Raw genomic sequence first — 15916 nt, forward strand, 5'->3', positions numbered from 1 at the left:
TATATACATGCTGGGTCAGATGAGTCCCCCCACATTGCTCATGCCTCTCTCTCCGTGGCCAGAAAGCACTGTCATGTTTGATTTCCAGGGAGTCCTCCCCCAGGCCCCAGTTCTTCTCTTTCTCCATATGGCCATGGAGCCCTACTATGGCACTGGCATCACTGACATGATCAGAGCAGCAGCAGTAGCATACAGCACTTTTATTTATAGCTATGTATAAAACTATGTAAGTTATGACAACCTGAGAGGTTTGGTTATTTTTTTTGTCACTAGTATTAAGTTTCTTGTTTTCTCCTAGGACTCAGTGATGCATTGACTGGGCTGACGTGCATTTCCTAAGCAGACAGATTTTGCCTAAGTGTGAAAATCCAGATACTGGGAGCCCTGTGTCAGAAGTTTAGTGTAATGTTTTGCCCACTTAATTAGTCTAAACTAAACCAGGTAAAATCCCACTACAGCTCTGCTCGGTGTCTTATAAGTATAAAAATTAACACATCTGCCACAGTACTAGAGTGAAGACGCAGTGAGCGTCCAACAAACCCTCTGCCCACTTCCACCATACCCTCTACCCTCTGTCCAACCCACTCAGAGGCTGGTTTCCCCAGTTACAAGCAAGAGGTGACCTAAATAAAACATCCTTGACCCATTACTCACCTTGTCTTTGAGGAGGATCTCGTATGTTGTGATAAGTGCATTGAACTTCAGCCTTTTAGACTGAGAGTGGATCCACTCATATTCACGTATCTGCGAGAGGAGACAACCAACATTATTGAAGGGGAAGAGTTAACAGGTCTTATTTGAGTGGAGCTATAGCTGGAGACTCCAGCCAAGTCCAAGCCCTGCTGCTGAACATGACATTTGACGAGCAAAGGGTGTCCAAGGAGCAGCTTGTTTTGCTGCACGCATGGCTCTTACACAAGCACCAAAATAAGGTCAAACAACTTGCTGTTGTGACATTCCCCCACCATGTCACTACTGCCACCACTAGACTCACAACATTTGCGTGCCGCCTTGTCTGAATAATTCAGACCAGACAGACAAGGCTAGCAGTGGTGCCCTGCAGCACATTTCAGCCTAGTGGTCTCCAGACCCTCCAGGGGAGGCCAGTACTCCTGTGCTCACTCTAAGGGGGAAATAAGGTAAAAAAGTCCCTACAGCAGGGAATTACACTCAAGTGCTCAGCTACAACCAGCTCTAAGTGCCCACAGGACTGTCGGTACTCTCCAGCAGATGGCATGTCACACACATACATGCTACACAGAAGCTACTGCATTGCACCCAGCATTTCCATCCAACCCCACACCCTCCGCTTTCTGATTACCCACCATGTTCCTGCTCATGAGGTCTCCGATGTAAACTACCACGTTTATCTCAGGTGCCCACACTTCAAACTCTCTCTGCCACGAGGTGAGAGTCGACAGAGGTACCACCACCAGGAAAGGGCCGTACAGCTGGTGCTGGTGGAAGAGGTACGACAGGAACGATATTGTCTGAATCGTCTTCCCCAGGCCCATTTCATCAGCCAGGATCACGCTGTTGTTCCTGTGCAGGAAGAGAAAACACACAAATACTGTTTGACTACATGTTTGTGCCACTGCTAACGTACTGTGCACTAGCACAAATAGCAACCCACAACAGAGACAGAAAGGGAGCAGTGCAAAAACATTTGTGTGAATGCTTGTGAGTGGATCCCAGAGAAATCCAGACAGCAGCTTGCAAAAAGGAGCAGATTACAATCATTCCAAACTGGCACGCAAGGATGAAGGCACAGAGAGAAGGAAATCAGTGGCCAAATTTTAGAAGGACATTTCTCAAAGACTTCAACAAGTGTGCAAGCATGCTGAGCCTGAAACCAGTTATTTTCTGCTTTCCTTGTTCCATCTACAATGCAACTGGGTGTGAAAACACTTGAAATCCTTCAAGCTGCAGAAGCAGGCTCGGTAAAGAACTCCCTTGAGAACAAGAGGGACAGATCCCACTGGGATAAAAATCGGGAGACCCAAAATAAATGTGGCTCGTTTGCGGTGCTGACCAGAGCTTCAGACAGCATCCGTACGTACTTGCACCATGAGTGAGCGAGCCAGTTGAGGCCCTCCAGCTGGTAGTCTCTCAGCTCCAGGTTCTCACCACCAATGTAAGAAGGCTGTTTCTTCAAGGCAACGAACCTTGGTCTCTGCTTCAATACCTGAAAAAGATGACACCATAAGCCCGCTGGAGAAAAAGACCAGGTAAGGCTGAAAATTCAGCAATGAAATCTGTGGTTCAGTGAGGAATGCAGATTGGCTCATCAGTTAATGCCCATTTTTGTCTTCCTAGCTGCTTCTTGTGTCTGCAGTTCAGACACCACTCAGCAGTGTTTTGTTTTCCTGCCTTCCTCCAGTTCTGATGATCAGAGCTGAGTCCTCCCAAGAGTGCAATAAGCTGTACATAACGTACACTGGATGGAACAAATTCCACTTTCCTTTTTGGCCTTTTCTGGTTTTTTTCTCCCACTGTCTCCATCCCTCTCCTCCACTGTATCAGCGTCTTGCAGACTTCCTCTTTTCCCAGCTGTGCTGTTTTTCCATTCAACTGATATTAAAACTTTGCCTTGCTGCAGCAGCTCCTCCTGAGGAGGAAGCACTTTGCAAGGATTAATTAAGCCTCCCACTCCGCAGGGGGACATAACATGCTCATTGTGCAGAGTAACTGAAACCAAAAGGGGTTCACATCTCTGTCTAAAGTATAGGAACAGCAAACAGCCGTTCAAACACTGGTGGGAAGACGGGGAAATGGTCTCTGCCATTTATCCTGACAAAACTTTGTGTTCCCACTGTTTGTGTCATCACCCAGCCTGGAGAAACAGAGCAACAGGAGAGAAGAGAAGCAAGCAAACCTTGCAGTCCCGGGTAGGAATTGTTTTGGAGTTGTTACGGTTGTTGAAGCTGTCAATGCAGTGCTGGAATTTCTTGCTTATCAGAGCCTCATCTTCCCAGCTGCATTCCGCGTAGGGCAGCCCCATCCACTTGCACAGGTATTCAGGGTCATTTGAGGATGTTTTGCGACTGTTTGCTGCAAAATATGAAAAAAAAAAAAAAAAAAAAAAGCCCAAACATCATCAACTGCGGTTCTGTGGGTGAACCACAAGCGTGGTTCACAAGGGCAGTCTGAACCACCCCTACAACCACAAGACAGGTCTTGGCTAATGGGAAAAGTGTAGAGAGGCCAAAGAGTGCTCCTTTACCTGGGAAGTCAGCGTGCCCCGTCGCAGACTTGCTGGTCTTCACGGCTGTGGTTGGAGACACAAAGGAAGCAAGGGTTTATGTGCTGGCAGCCAGCAGGGGGAGCAGCACAGACAGAGGACCACATGCATTTTTGAGAGGAATTGTATGGAAATAGGTTAAACAACTCTCCAGGCCAATTCCTAAAGCAACAGGATGCCGGCACCTCTGCCTGATATTGCTATAATAATAGTGAAGTGCTAAGCCCCGTTTTTATTTTTAATAAGTAAGTAATCATGAAAATCTAACCCCTGAGCTGCCTTGCAGCCTAACCACATCCTTAACCACAATGTCACGGAAATTAGTCCTGACACCACCAGGCCTGTGCTTCTGCAAACACCTTGACTGAACTCAAAGGACTTCACCAGCAGCAGCAACTTCAGCGAGCCCCTGGAAGCTGGGTGTATCATCCCGTACTCCAGGCAAGGAAAGGGCAAGTGACCAGCATTGCTTGTAGATAAAAAATTGTAAACCTGCATAGCTACTGCTCAACCCCTACATTTCACACACCGTTCTTCAGTGACATGGGGATGCAAGGAGAAAAAGGGAGCCCTATGCTCATTTTGCTGTGAGTAGTGATTAAGGTTCCCAAGTCTTACTTCACCCCTTTACAAAAGTATTGGGTTCACTTACCAATTACTCTCTCCACTATCTGATACTGTTTGTTCAGCTCTGAAGCCAGCTCCTGTTGGCAGTTGAAATATTCCACATCTTCAGGGGATACCTTGGCCAGCCTATATGCAAAAAGAAAAAAAAAGACATTATAATGCTTCTGTAACGTCATAATGCTCACTGAGGCAATGTATAGAAATTTTATTTTCTTATATGGTTATGGAATTAAGTCACTGAAGCAGACTACTGCTTATATGACATATATATTTCTTAAAGTTTCCTATAATCATAAAGCATTACTGGGAAGTGGATGTCATAGAGGCTCATATTGTCTCCCTGGTAAATGACTCCTTATCCTGCTGCAAGAATCAGCCACAAAAATCCGAATCAAACAGTCAGGGATGGAAGCTGCTACTCCAGCTTTATCACTTTGGAAACACACAGTAGCCCCCTTTATATTTCTTGGGGAGGTCAGACAAAAACGTACATATAGACAAGCCCATAATTAACAAGGGTTAACAAGGCTGCCTTGAAGCAGCCTGCAAAGCAAAACTCAACAGCCTGCCCTGTGATGAGCCCTGTTTTCCAGCACAGCTGCTTGGTTTAGCACGCAAGGTCTCACTGCTATCCATGAGCCTTTCTGTCACCTCCTGGGCCAGGTGCACCTTTTATTTGTTGTCAGCTACCCAACTTATAAACCTGGGAACTGGCAATATGTGGAGTTCTGTCTCCTCTCTCTTGTAATACCATAGCCACAGACATCATTTCTATGATGGGGATGTTCATCAGCAAGCAAAGTGTTGTGCACTGAAAACAGCTGCTTTGGATGGAGTATGCTTTGTGAGAAGAAATCAAATGTTTTCAGCCCTGACGGTGCAAACCTCTGACTAAAAAATATTCTCCCAGGGTGAAATCACTGGTTGAAGTAAAGCATACCATTGCTTGATCTCCTCCTCTTTTTTCTTGAAGTTCTCTAGCTTTTTCAGGCCCTTCACTTTCTGCTGCTGCAGGGACTCTTCACTCTCCCATGTGCTATGGATGTATGACCAGCCTTTCCATTTGATCAGGTACTGAACTTCTCCCTCATCCTTTTCAGGGTCAAAGTCAGCACTTGGGTTGCCATTGGCTTCAGTTGCATACACTGTGGTGGAAGCACCAGTGGCTGCAAAAGAAATCAGGCTGCAGTTGGTACCTTTGTTAAAAAGCACTGGACATGAACTGCGTTAGAGCAGGAAGTTATTTTTTCTAATGCATCCTTTGTGACAGCACAAAGAATATCCTACAGATTCTTCCACCCAATGAGACAGGCATACAAAAGTTTTCCATACAACATGATCTTTTTAAATCTCTCTATCATAAATGCCTTTTCTTTAAATATAATTCAAGGGTCTCTTGAAAATACCCAAGACCATTCAGTTTTACAAAAACACTTTTGTGAGGCTATGAGAACAAAACATCAGCTTTATTTCCATTGTGGCTTTGTCAATGCAGCTATGAAAACTGACTACTGGAAGAGCTATTTTATCTTTTAAAGAAGAGAAAAGCAAGAACTTGCAGAACAATGACTGCATCTTTAAAATGCGTGCACGCTAAAAGAAAGCTGCCAAGCACATAAACTTGACATTTTAGGTTTTTCAATGGTAGATTTTTTACAAAAGCTGCTAGAAGGAAGAAATAAGAGGCACAGACGAAAGCGTGAAGAGCACTGAAATAACCCTGAGCCCCACTGGAAGGCTTCAAAGTTGCAAAAGCATTGGACCAGTTGAAGAGAAACAGAGAGTGCATGACTGAAATCAGAAATAAAGTCTTTTTCCAGAGCTACGCACCTCCTTTTTTTCCAAGCCTGATGTCCAAGACTTTCTCAATAGTTTCACTGTTGTCTTGCTGTTCATCAGCTCCTTCCCCAGTCATCTCTATCAGGTCATCAGAATCCGTCTCAAAATCATCATCTTCTTTGTAACTGAACAAGATCAAAACCAAACTGATAAAAAAGCCTTTGACTCTTCCCAGTCCAGAAACACACAGAGTGGCATGGAGTGGAGCAAGCCTTTTCCAGCATTTATTCTGGGGCTCAGTGCTTGTTCAGCACACGCATCTCTTAAATTAGCCATTCAGTATTTTTCCCTGAGACACACAGATAGTAGCTACGCTTTATCAGAGCAATAGTGCATCATGTCCATATAATGTTCTTGATCATGGCCAACACCAGATGCTTCATGAGGAAGTGGAACAATCCCTGCAGCAGAAGCAACGTAAGACCACCAACAAAGTCTCTTCTATCCAGTGACAGATTATTTTACGTTTAATAACAGAGGTTGCAGAGCACTGAAAGGCTGCTCAGGTGATACGCTGCCCTAGGAACTACACATTTCATCTTTGATGAACAGTGAACAACCCAAAAATATTCTTGGGCTGGCTCTCTGCAAGTCCCTTATGAGGTGACTGCCAGAAGGTGAGAAGGTGTACTGGGGAATGGGTAACGCTTTGCCTCCACCATGTCTCAATACTCTGTCCTAAGGAATTACTTATCAGCCATCTCAGACAATTGCCCCAGTCTAACACAGCTGCTCCCTCCTACTCATTTTAACCTATTAATTGCAACTCTTAATCTCATTTGAGAGTGTTTTAGAAACATTAAGCAAACCTCCTAGTGCTTCTTTAAGAGAAACTGGTAAATATTTCCTGCCATACAGATGGCAAACCAAGGTAAAGCGAAGTCAGATGCTTGCAGCGTGAACCCGTTCAAAGAGCCCCATCTCAGGCAACAGATATATCTACAGGGTCTCTCTGCGGGGTCACACAGGGAGTCAGTGCCTGGGGCAGGGAATTTGGGGTGCCCTCTTCCCCAGCCCGCCAGCTCTCATCAGCAAACCACCTCACACTCCTTGATACCTGACATTTTTGGCTGCTCTTCGTCGAGTTTGTCTCTTGGGGGTCTCATCATCTTCATCGTCGTCGTCATCTTCAGATGAGTCCGGTCTCTTTCTCTTCTTCCCACGCTGGGGTTTGTGAGGCTTTTTAACATTGGTTTTGGCCACTGTTCTAAAATAAGTATTAGCAGAAAGCTATAATACAGTGGGTTTTACATAAACGTCCATGTTAGTAAGCCTTTAAAAAAGCACAAATTTCAAATATGAGACTCCTAAAGACTTAGCCTGCTCTAACTACCATGGCAACCACTGCATCACTCATGGAATAACTAGGTCCACAGGCTCACAATTTAGGGTAATATTGAAGAAAAAAAACATTCTTTAGCAACAAATAGAAACTGCCTCTCCACCCCAGCATAGGCAGGAAAGACATGCAGAAAAAGAGATACAGACTGAACCAACCACTCCTTACCTCCTCTGGGCAGGTCTTCTTGCTTTAATTTTCTTCGGTTCAGGCTCACTCTCTGCACTGGTACCCTGCTCCCCTCCATCTTCATCCTCTTCTTCACCAGAGACCTCTCTTTTCCATTTATTTCTGTGGTCAGAAATGTAGGTCATCAAGGGCCATCATATTTCAACACAAACGCTTGGCTAAGCAGGCATCCGAGCCATCTAGGTTAATACTAGCGGGCCATAATTATGAGAAAAAAAAATACTGTGATGCATGGGGGAACTGATGCTGCAACTCTCTGCTTTTAGGAATAGGTCTCGTCATCCAGATCTTAGTTACACAGTGGCATTATACCGTGAGCACGAGTGGCTCTCACCACGTGCTACAGCGGTGCATGTGGCAGGGCTACGCTTCAAACAACGGGGTGGCAAAGCGCTTCCACTTATTTATTTTTCGCTTCCACATATGCGTTTCTGAAACGAGGTGGAAAAACCTTCAAGGTGGTTTCAAACAAACAGACATTTCTCAGAAGTGCTCGCTTTCACTTACAGTTTACGAGCCACAGGGTGCACAGATACACTTTCCCCTCGTAGCCCAGCAAACAGGGCAGGAAGTCTCATACCAGTTAGCTTTAAGTAAGTAAAGTTTCCAAGGTTGAAGCCAAATCCCACTGGTGCTATTTGTGAAAGCAAGCAGGTTCTTCACGGGTAACTCAGAGCAAGATTCAGCTCTGAGCTCCCCTCCTCTCTCCACAGGGTACGTGGGGAGTCCACGGGGATTATTCCCCTTGCTCCCTGCCCCTTATTCCCCTTCATCTTGTTCTGCACTACTGTATACAGCTGAATGAGAAATTAAAAGACAAGAAAGAGGAGAAAGGGAGCTGGGACTACGTGGCATCCTGCTGTGTTTAAGTTTTCTCCAGCAGGCAGCTTGGTAGCTCTCTTCAGTACTCTCGGTGTTTAGGAAAACTCAGAGGTGCTTATTAGATGGAAACAGCACCAAAACATAATTAAATGAACTTGGATATTTTGATGGGACATCCAAAATGTCCTTTCTGGAAGGTCTTGCATCTTATCAGAAGGTTATAGAAGATAAAAAAGATAATGATTTGGCATTTTATTCTCCGTTCATTAAAAATGGGGAAAAAGTGAGGATTACAGTATTTGAAGTACCCCTGAATGAGAAAAAGTAACACAATGAAGTGAAAGACTGACAACAAAAAATGAACCCGACTTGTTCAGTTTCCCTGGCATAGGCAAAGTGGGAAAACAATAGAGAAGCTGGGAAATTGCAACCATCCATAGGTTTACATTCAAACTTCAATTTTAATCATCCGAAGTATTACTACTGAAAATATTAATTAATTTTACAAGCTTTCCACGTTGACAGTGCCTGTCAAACAATTACTACTATTCTGAAAAATAAAATGAAACAATAGAACGAAAGAAAATAAAACAAAGTGCCACTACTCAAAACCCCTCTCCCAGAAACTTACGTTTTTTTCATTTGCTTCTGGCCTCTTCGTTTTGGGCTCTCATTTTCCGATTCGCTACTTGCCTTTAATTGAAAAGAGAGAAAATCAGTTGTACGCTTCGCCCCGGACTGTCTCCTCAAGGACACAACCGAAATGCATGCACGTGTCCCGAGCCCGGATGCAGCCCGAGTGCTTTCACGGCGGCACTAGGGGACGTTTTGGTGCGACGGGGCTGCAGAAGAGCTGCCAGCAGCCCCACGCTGGTCCCCCCAGTGCTGCCTCGGCTGCAGGGTTGGAGCCCCTGCTCTCAGCATGGAGCAGCAAAAGGCTGAGAGCCCCACTGCAGCATCAGCAGCGGGGTCGCTGGGGCTGGGATGTTTGAGGCCACCCACCCAGCATCCACCTCCGGCACCTGGCAGGCGCCATCCCGGCGGTGGCAGCGGGCAGCGGCCCTGCAGCGTGCGGTGCCCCGGGGACCACACGGCGACGGGCGCGCGTTTGACCCTCCAAACCTTGCCCTGCTCGGGTCCTGGAGACAAAGCCACAGAGGGAGAGGGCTGCTCAGCTAGGACGCGAGGCGAGCAGCAGGTCTGCTCCGTGCCCTGTAATGTCTGGGGAAGGAGGGCTTTCTGTGCTTGCACAGACCTACCTACTGCACTCACACAAACGCGTTACGACCCCTGCTTTCATTACAGAAACTTCCTATAAGGAAGGAAGTTCTCATCAAAAAGACACTGTTCTTATCACAAGTGTCCTCCTTACTCTCCTGGGTTTTTCTCCCCTAGCAAAAGCAGCCGAGGAAGCGGCTGGGTCAGACCCTGCCCTGCTGTTTTCCTTCCTGATCATTCCCCCAGCCTCCACCAGTGAAGTCTTTCTGGCTAAATATATCTCGAGATATTCTACCTCCTCGCTGAACTATTTTAAATGTGGGTGTCATCAACTCCTACGGGCTAAGATAGCTAAAAATCTTTGTTGTACGCAGCCCTATTTTTGTAAAAACTGGTCAACCGTAAAAACAGATCCCCACACAATTAACACCCCGAAACGAACAGATGACTTCGCCCGAGCTACTTGCCACAGAACACACAAAGCACCAGGGAGAAAACTGAAGAAGCCAACGGGAGGTTTTTCAAAGGGTATTAAAACGATAGAAAAAGCCTCAAAGACTGCTTGCTCTATGCATCTTGCTCCTTTGAAATCTTCCATTTAATAGTGCTTTTGGCTGCAATATTGAAGAATTGACCAGAGAGACCCCAGCCTCAGCTCTGGGTGAGCTCTGGCCGTGGCTGTGCCTCCCGTGCACCCGCCACGTTCCTGGGACAGCGGCAAGGCTCCGAACCCTGAGGTGGTTGTACAAAGATCGCCTGAAATGGCCTGAGCTGCAGTGTTAAGAAGCCGAGGCGGGGAAGAGACATGCCCTGCACTTCTGCAGCCTTCATTTCCACTTTCCAGCATCCCTTTCCCCAGCAGAAACTGCCCTTTGGCTTGTGCCTGGCTTTCCATTGAAATGAACGGGAATACTGGATGGCACATCAGACCACGAGCTGCATCTCCCGTTGGTTTTGTGCCGGATTTAGGTGACACACAAACACCTCCAGCACTGTGTCCCAACACGAACACGTTCGCCACCTGTTGCACTGCACGGGATCCCTGTTTCATAGTCCAAGCATCCAGGAAGCAAGCGGCCGGCTAACAGCACGGGCAGCCCTGCCCTCACACAAACACTCCCACAGATCGCAGCTTCAGCACAGCACAGTTCAAAAGTCCTCACTTTTCTTTTTTTAATCTTTTTCCTCCTTTAATCTCTTTTCTCCTCTCTGACATGTGCTGCTTTGCCATTCCGGCTGTGGGATATTTTTCAGTAGCCGTCCCTCAATGCGTGTTTACTTTCTGCTGTCTCTTGGCAAACCCCGAGCAGAGAGCAGTTGATTTTTCTCCTGCTCTGCGTCAGAGACGACCAGATTTGGAGAAAACCAAACACGACCTTTGCCGCTTTCTGAAACTAACTCCACTCATTTGCCAAAATCCCACGTTTCAAGATTTTAGCGTTCGCTTTCCTAACGCCTCTGCTCTCCTGCTCTGCCGCTGTTTCCGCATAGCTGATGCTCATCTCGAGAACTCATCTTTCCCTCTTTGCCTTCGGAAATCTAACATGTGGCTCTAGCTCAGCTGCCTTCGGCTGTGTCTCTCAAAGTCCCCACTGCCTCCTCCGGAGCTGTCTCTGTTGCAGCCTGGCCCCAGCCTGAGTCATCGTGGCCTGCCCGGTGCTCCCACCCCGTGTGCCCGTGACTCAGCCGCTCCTCGCCCACCCCAGCATCACTTCTCGCTCCTCACCCAGCTCCGTCTGCCTTCCTGACCCCGGGCTGCCCGGCTCCAGCTGTGGCTGAAAGCTGCCTCCTACCATTTCATATAAAATCATTAAAAAAAAATAAAAAATAAAAAAATTAGCAATGCCTTAATTCTGAAATCCCCATTTCGAGACCTGGATGCAAAACTCGACGCGGACTTGCTGAGATCAGCCCACGGGTGAGGTCGGCACCTCCGCAGCACAGCCGGAGCCGGTGCTGTCAGCAGCCCTTTGTCGAGGCAGGCCCACGGGCTCTGGCCAGCGGTGACCTGCGGGGTGAAGGGAGGCAGGGCGACAACCGCGGAGCTGGGAGCACCTCCCGGAGGTCTCGCCTGCCTGCAGCCACGCTCAGGAGGAAGCAGACGGGTTGGGAAATCGCGTGCAACACGTATGTTAATAACGTCACCTCCCTGAGCAGCATGAGCTAAGCTGACAACGTCCGCCCCCGGTCGCCACGGGGGTTTTTGGCAGCTCGGCAGGAGATACCAGGTGCGCACTGCTTGCTCTCGGAGCCTGCGGTGCCAGCGCTGCCCGAACACTGCGGCGCGGAGCAGGGCTTGGCCTGCCCCTTCCTCAATGGCCAAGGAGGAAGGAGATTTGCACGAAGACTGGCCTGCCCTAGCTCCCCTTCCCTACCAAACGCTGCTGATGTGCCCTAAATGTTCCCAGCGCCGCTCTTACAACTCGACTAGGGACCGGCCTCCTCCTGCCTGCACTCCCCACCTCCAGCCGAAGGGATCAGCCCTCCCTCTCCACGCCTCGCCAGCTCCTCCCGTCTAACTTGTTCCTTCTTCTCTCCTAGCTCTTACAGTGCACGCAGCTTTACTAGATTAACTGTGCTGTATTTCACCATGCAGAAGTGCCATACAAGACATAATGATGCTGCATATGTTGCACCAAGACGGCAGCAGCTTTAAAGATCTGGTCCTGCAGATTTTCCAAGGGTGTCCTCCCCACCAGCCCCTTGGCACGGCCCAGGGGGGCCTCTGGGGCTCACCCTGCCTGCTAGGAGACACGAAGGCCCCAGATGGTAGCTCACACTGAAGTCAAAGCAAGGATTTGGCTCATTTCAGGCTTAACAGGAGCCCGAGGCCTGCAGAAAAGCTGCAGCCTCTCAGCTCGCCAGCTTAGTTTTCTGATGTGTGCTGAACTTCTCTTTCCTGGCGATACCGGTAACGTCTGAACTTTCAGCAAAGATGCGAGGCAGAGCATTAATCACAATGCAAATGAGCAGGCCATTTTCTATTTTCAACGGTTAAAAAAAAGAAGTATTGGGGAATGGCTGGGCCCCTCTTTCACACACCAGATGCACCATGCCATTTACTACGAATTCTAATCACAAACCATCCTTATAGCTAAAAGTTTGTGTCCATTTTGGGCACGTTTGTTTCTTGATGGCCCCGGAGCACTCTGCAAGGCACCTGCGCTGCACGTCTCGCTTCCCCTTGCTGAAACCTGAGGCTGATTTATTAACTGCAAAGAAACCGTACAGGCAAGTACAGTTTTTACTGAAAACTCACGTGTGTTCTTATTCCTGGAGACAGCCCTAGTGCCCCGAGCAGCTCCGTGCCCCTATGCAAAGCAGCACTTTCGCTTCCTGCTCTTTCGCAGCCCACACCTGGGTATTGATCAGAAGTCGCCACCACCTCTGACTACACTTCAGAGACCTCCATGAGATGCCCAATGCCTTCAGGGCAGTTCCCAGAAGGCAGGGAAATAACCCTGCCCAAACGGGTGGGCTCAGCAGAGGCAAGTGGTGAGCAGCATGGAGAAGCGATAGGGAAGAAGGCGATTAAAAGCTCCCAGACGCTGTGCTGGAAGTCCCAAGCAGCAAGCGACAAGAGCAGGTCACTGGCGGCAGGCTTAACCCTGAAAGGCAGAAGGTGATCTTAGGAGGTGCCGAGCACCTCGGGCTCCTGCCAGCTGCAGCAGCACTCAGCACCAGGCAGGATCGAGCTATGCTACCTCCTCCCTCGTGGCGTTTGGGTCTTCCAGCATCAAGGCTTTCCGTCTCCTGCTCTCTGCGAGGCCCCAGCACTGTGCTCCCGACACGTCACACCCGCCACCAGACTGCTGCAGAAAGGAGTTGCCCTACAGGGACCAGTCAGCACTGCTTTGGGGAAAGAGGGGGGAATGGGGTGGTCCAATTTTGTTAATTCTTGCTTTCCTTTTCGCAAAGATGGCAGTGGGCTCATTGGGAGGACTGTTTTTTTGTTTTTTACAATATTTTGTGGTATAGCAAAGTTTTTGCATCTCAGATTTTTTTTTTTTAACTTTATCGTACCTTAAGTAGTAAGAAATAAAGATATCGAAAAAGAAAAACAACATTTGCAAAACCACGTAATATTGTAAAACAAAAAAAGACGGGACTTACCTGAGCCCCTACAGGGCACTGGGGGGTGCAGCCGAGGTCTGTGGCGGGTGTGACATCGCCAGCACAGTGCGTGCCGCCGGGGCATCGCACAGAGAGGCGGCCAGCGAGCCTGGGCTTTGCCGAACTTGAAAAGGAAAACAAAAGCTAAGTCAATGACGTGCCGCAAGCCCCTTCCTAACCTGCTGCCCTGCGGGATGTCCAGCACAGGAGGCGGGCGGTGGCGGAGACCTGCGTCACACTCGCACCTCTCGGGTGTCCGAATGCAAACTGCGGCGCCGAAGCACAAAGAGCCTGGTCTGCATGCTTTTGGACCAAACTCTAAGCCCTGAGCTTTAGTTTCAGTCTGGCTTTCTTTCCCTTCCTCAATAACCACTCAATCTTCCCGAAGGTCTGCGGATGAGAAGTTCTGCGCGCAAGGTCTGTTAGATGTAAACGAAGGCAGCAGCTAATTCCTACGTCTTCAGGGAAAAGGAAGCTCTGAGAAAGCACCAACTGGAAGGTTTGTCTGCCAGGCTCTATCGACTGTCACCTTCAAGTGAAGCATAAAACGCTTCCAATATTCAACCAAAGAAAAGTGATGGCTCACAAAGCTGAACACACACAAACGCATCTATCAGCACGATCCGTCCCGGGATGGGCAGCAACGCCTGCTTTATTGCTGCGAGTTGTTTCGGGGCACTTTCCTTTATTCCTGGTTGGAAGTACGTTGTGGTTTTGTGTTTTCCAGTACGTTTCTACGGCAGAGCACGACTCGCGTTACGCCCCACGCCAGCACCCAGAGTGGTGCCTGCAGAGCTCAGCCCAGCAGTGCCCCACCGATTTCGGAGCCCTGGGGCCACACGCATCCATGTGCAGGACCAGGACCTTAGCTGTGCACTCCAAATCCGCAAACCAGGCTAGGACTCAGTGTTTACGAGACAATGCAGACATGGTTTGGTTGTCTTTAAGTGTTCAATAGTCCCTCACCTTTTCTTTTTTTTTTTTTCTTACCTCATCTTTTATATTAAATCGCGATGGTTCTTGTCTGCTTCGGTTTGACCTCCTAACCCCATAAACATCAGGATATTCTTCCCACATCTGCAAAATAAACAGACCATCAGAAGGCCTGCTTCACCCCAGTTATTTCTGACATTTTAGAGAGGTTTGATGGTCAACGTTAAAAAAAAAATCAACATAGAACCATTAGGGAATTTCGATAGCAGTAACCAGCAGAAGGACACTTAAAAAACCTGACTGAAACAGATCATGGTTATTTGGGGCTATTTAGTAATACTTTAAAGCGCATGATTTATCACAGCATTATCTTTATAGCGGTCCTTCTTTCCCACAAGATAGAAAACACTTTCCAACATGTTTAGGCTGAAGGACAGGGCATTGAGGCTCTGCAAGCAACAGGAGGCAACTCCTTGCAGGTGGAATGAACGAACCTACGCAAAAGGATGAGGCACTCTCACAAACAGCCCTCCCCATTCCCTTCTGTAGAGAAAACCTCACCAGCTGCCTGAAGGGCCCAGCGGCAAGAAGACCCCAGCAGCAACTTCACACGTGAAGCCTGTGACCCATCCTGGATGGCAAAGGGACCAGACCACCCTGTTCTTCTCCCGAAGGCACTGATGCAAACGCCGTTTGGCAGCGCAGGACACACGGGTTACTGGGAATGGTTGCGCTCTATTTGCTATAACCAGGCCCCGTAGCAGTTTAATAAGCTACGTACAAAAGCATGCGTTTGTTCTCTCTGGATAGACAGGAGGAGAAGGGGGAGACCAGAACTGATGGGCTGATGGGTTTAAATGTGCCTGTGCTGGTGACACAGAACATCGGAAGCTTTACAGGGCCGATGCAAATCCCTGCCATGCCTCCCAGACACCTACAACAGTCCCTCTGCCTTGTCCCTCAGCACAGTTTATCCTTTCACAGTTTTCTAAACCTATTTACTGTCCTTCTGCTTCTCCTCCCTCCAGTCCTCAAGCATCTCTGCAAGCCCCTGGCAGGAAAAACAAATCAAAATGGGCTGCCAGATGCAGCAGTGACTTGGGACTGAGCATGATGAACGCGAGGCTGCAGTCTGGCACTTTCTCTGCTTCTCTTGAAGGAGTAATGGGCTAACATTGCAATGGCCAGATAGCTAAGGTGCTTATCTGTCAGGCATGAAAGCAGAGAGAGAAATTCAGAGGTTTTTTTATTACCCCACATCAAAGAAAAATTCCAAATACTCCCCCAAACATTTGAAGAATGTGTCTTTTCATCTTTTAAATGGCACAGGTTTTGGACGGAGGACAGACTCCCATGACAAATCGGAATAGCACCTAACACAAATGAACCTCGCCTTCATGGGCGTATCTAGACAGCAACACAATATAAACAATAATATAATTAATTGCATTGGCCATTCAAGGGGAACAGGTATCAACACGCCTAGGTTAGACCCAGCTAAGGAAAACGCCCATTAGCATCAGAATTAAGGGAGGGAGAGGCTTTCCTTATTAGAGGGTGTCCTGACCTTTCCGTGTTTCATCCACACTAATTAT

The 15916-nt window shown here is 48.0% G+C and overlaps 1 protein-coding gene across 13 annotated transcripts in view; it reads right to left on the reverse strand.

Annotated features, from left to right (window-relative positions):
• CHD2 (chromodomain helicase DNA binding protein 2) overlaps positions 1–15916 on the reverse strand; it is a 96703-nt gene that overhangs the window by 23636 nt on the left and 57151 nt on the right. For 11 of the 13 annotated variants that reach the window (XM_013181852.3, XM_067003767.1, XM_067003766.1 and 8 more), the window contains 12 exons: positions 14379–14465; positions 8689–8750; positions 7215–7337; positions 6765–6914; positions 5699–5832; positions 4809–5034; positions 3894–3994; positions 3224–3268; positions 2876–3051; positions 2061–2185; positions 1326–1542; positions 655–744 (listed from right to left, as the gene is read on the reverse strand). In XM_013181852.3, coding sequence (XP_013037306.2) covers positions 655–744; positions 1326–1542; positions 2061–2185; positions 2876–3051; positions 3224–3268; positions 3894–3994; positions 4809–5034; positions 5699–5832; positions 6765–6914; positions 7215–7337; positions 8689–8750; positions 14379–14465 — 1536 coding nt within the window. Of the gene's footprint in view, positions 1–654; positions 745–1325; positions 1543–2060; positions 2186–2875; positions 3052–3223; positions 3269–3893; positions 3995–4808; positions 5035–5698; positions 5833–6764; positions 6915–7214; positions 7338–8688; positions 8751–13388; positions 13513–14378; positions 14466–15916 lie in introns of all 13 variants that reach the window. The other 2 variants (XM_013181859.3, XM_048071963.2) reach the window with 2 other exon arrangements.

This window comes from Anser cygnoides, chromosome 11 (assembly GCF_040182565.1).
Source record: "Anser cygnoides isolate HZ-2024a breed goose chromosome 11, Taihu_goose_T2T_genome, whole genome shotgun sequence".
Taxonomy (NCBI): domain Eukaryota; kingdom Metazoa; phylum Chordata; class Aves; order Anseriformes; family Anatidae; genus Anser; species Anser cygnoides.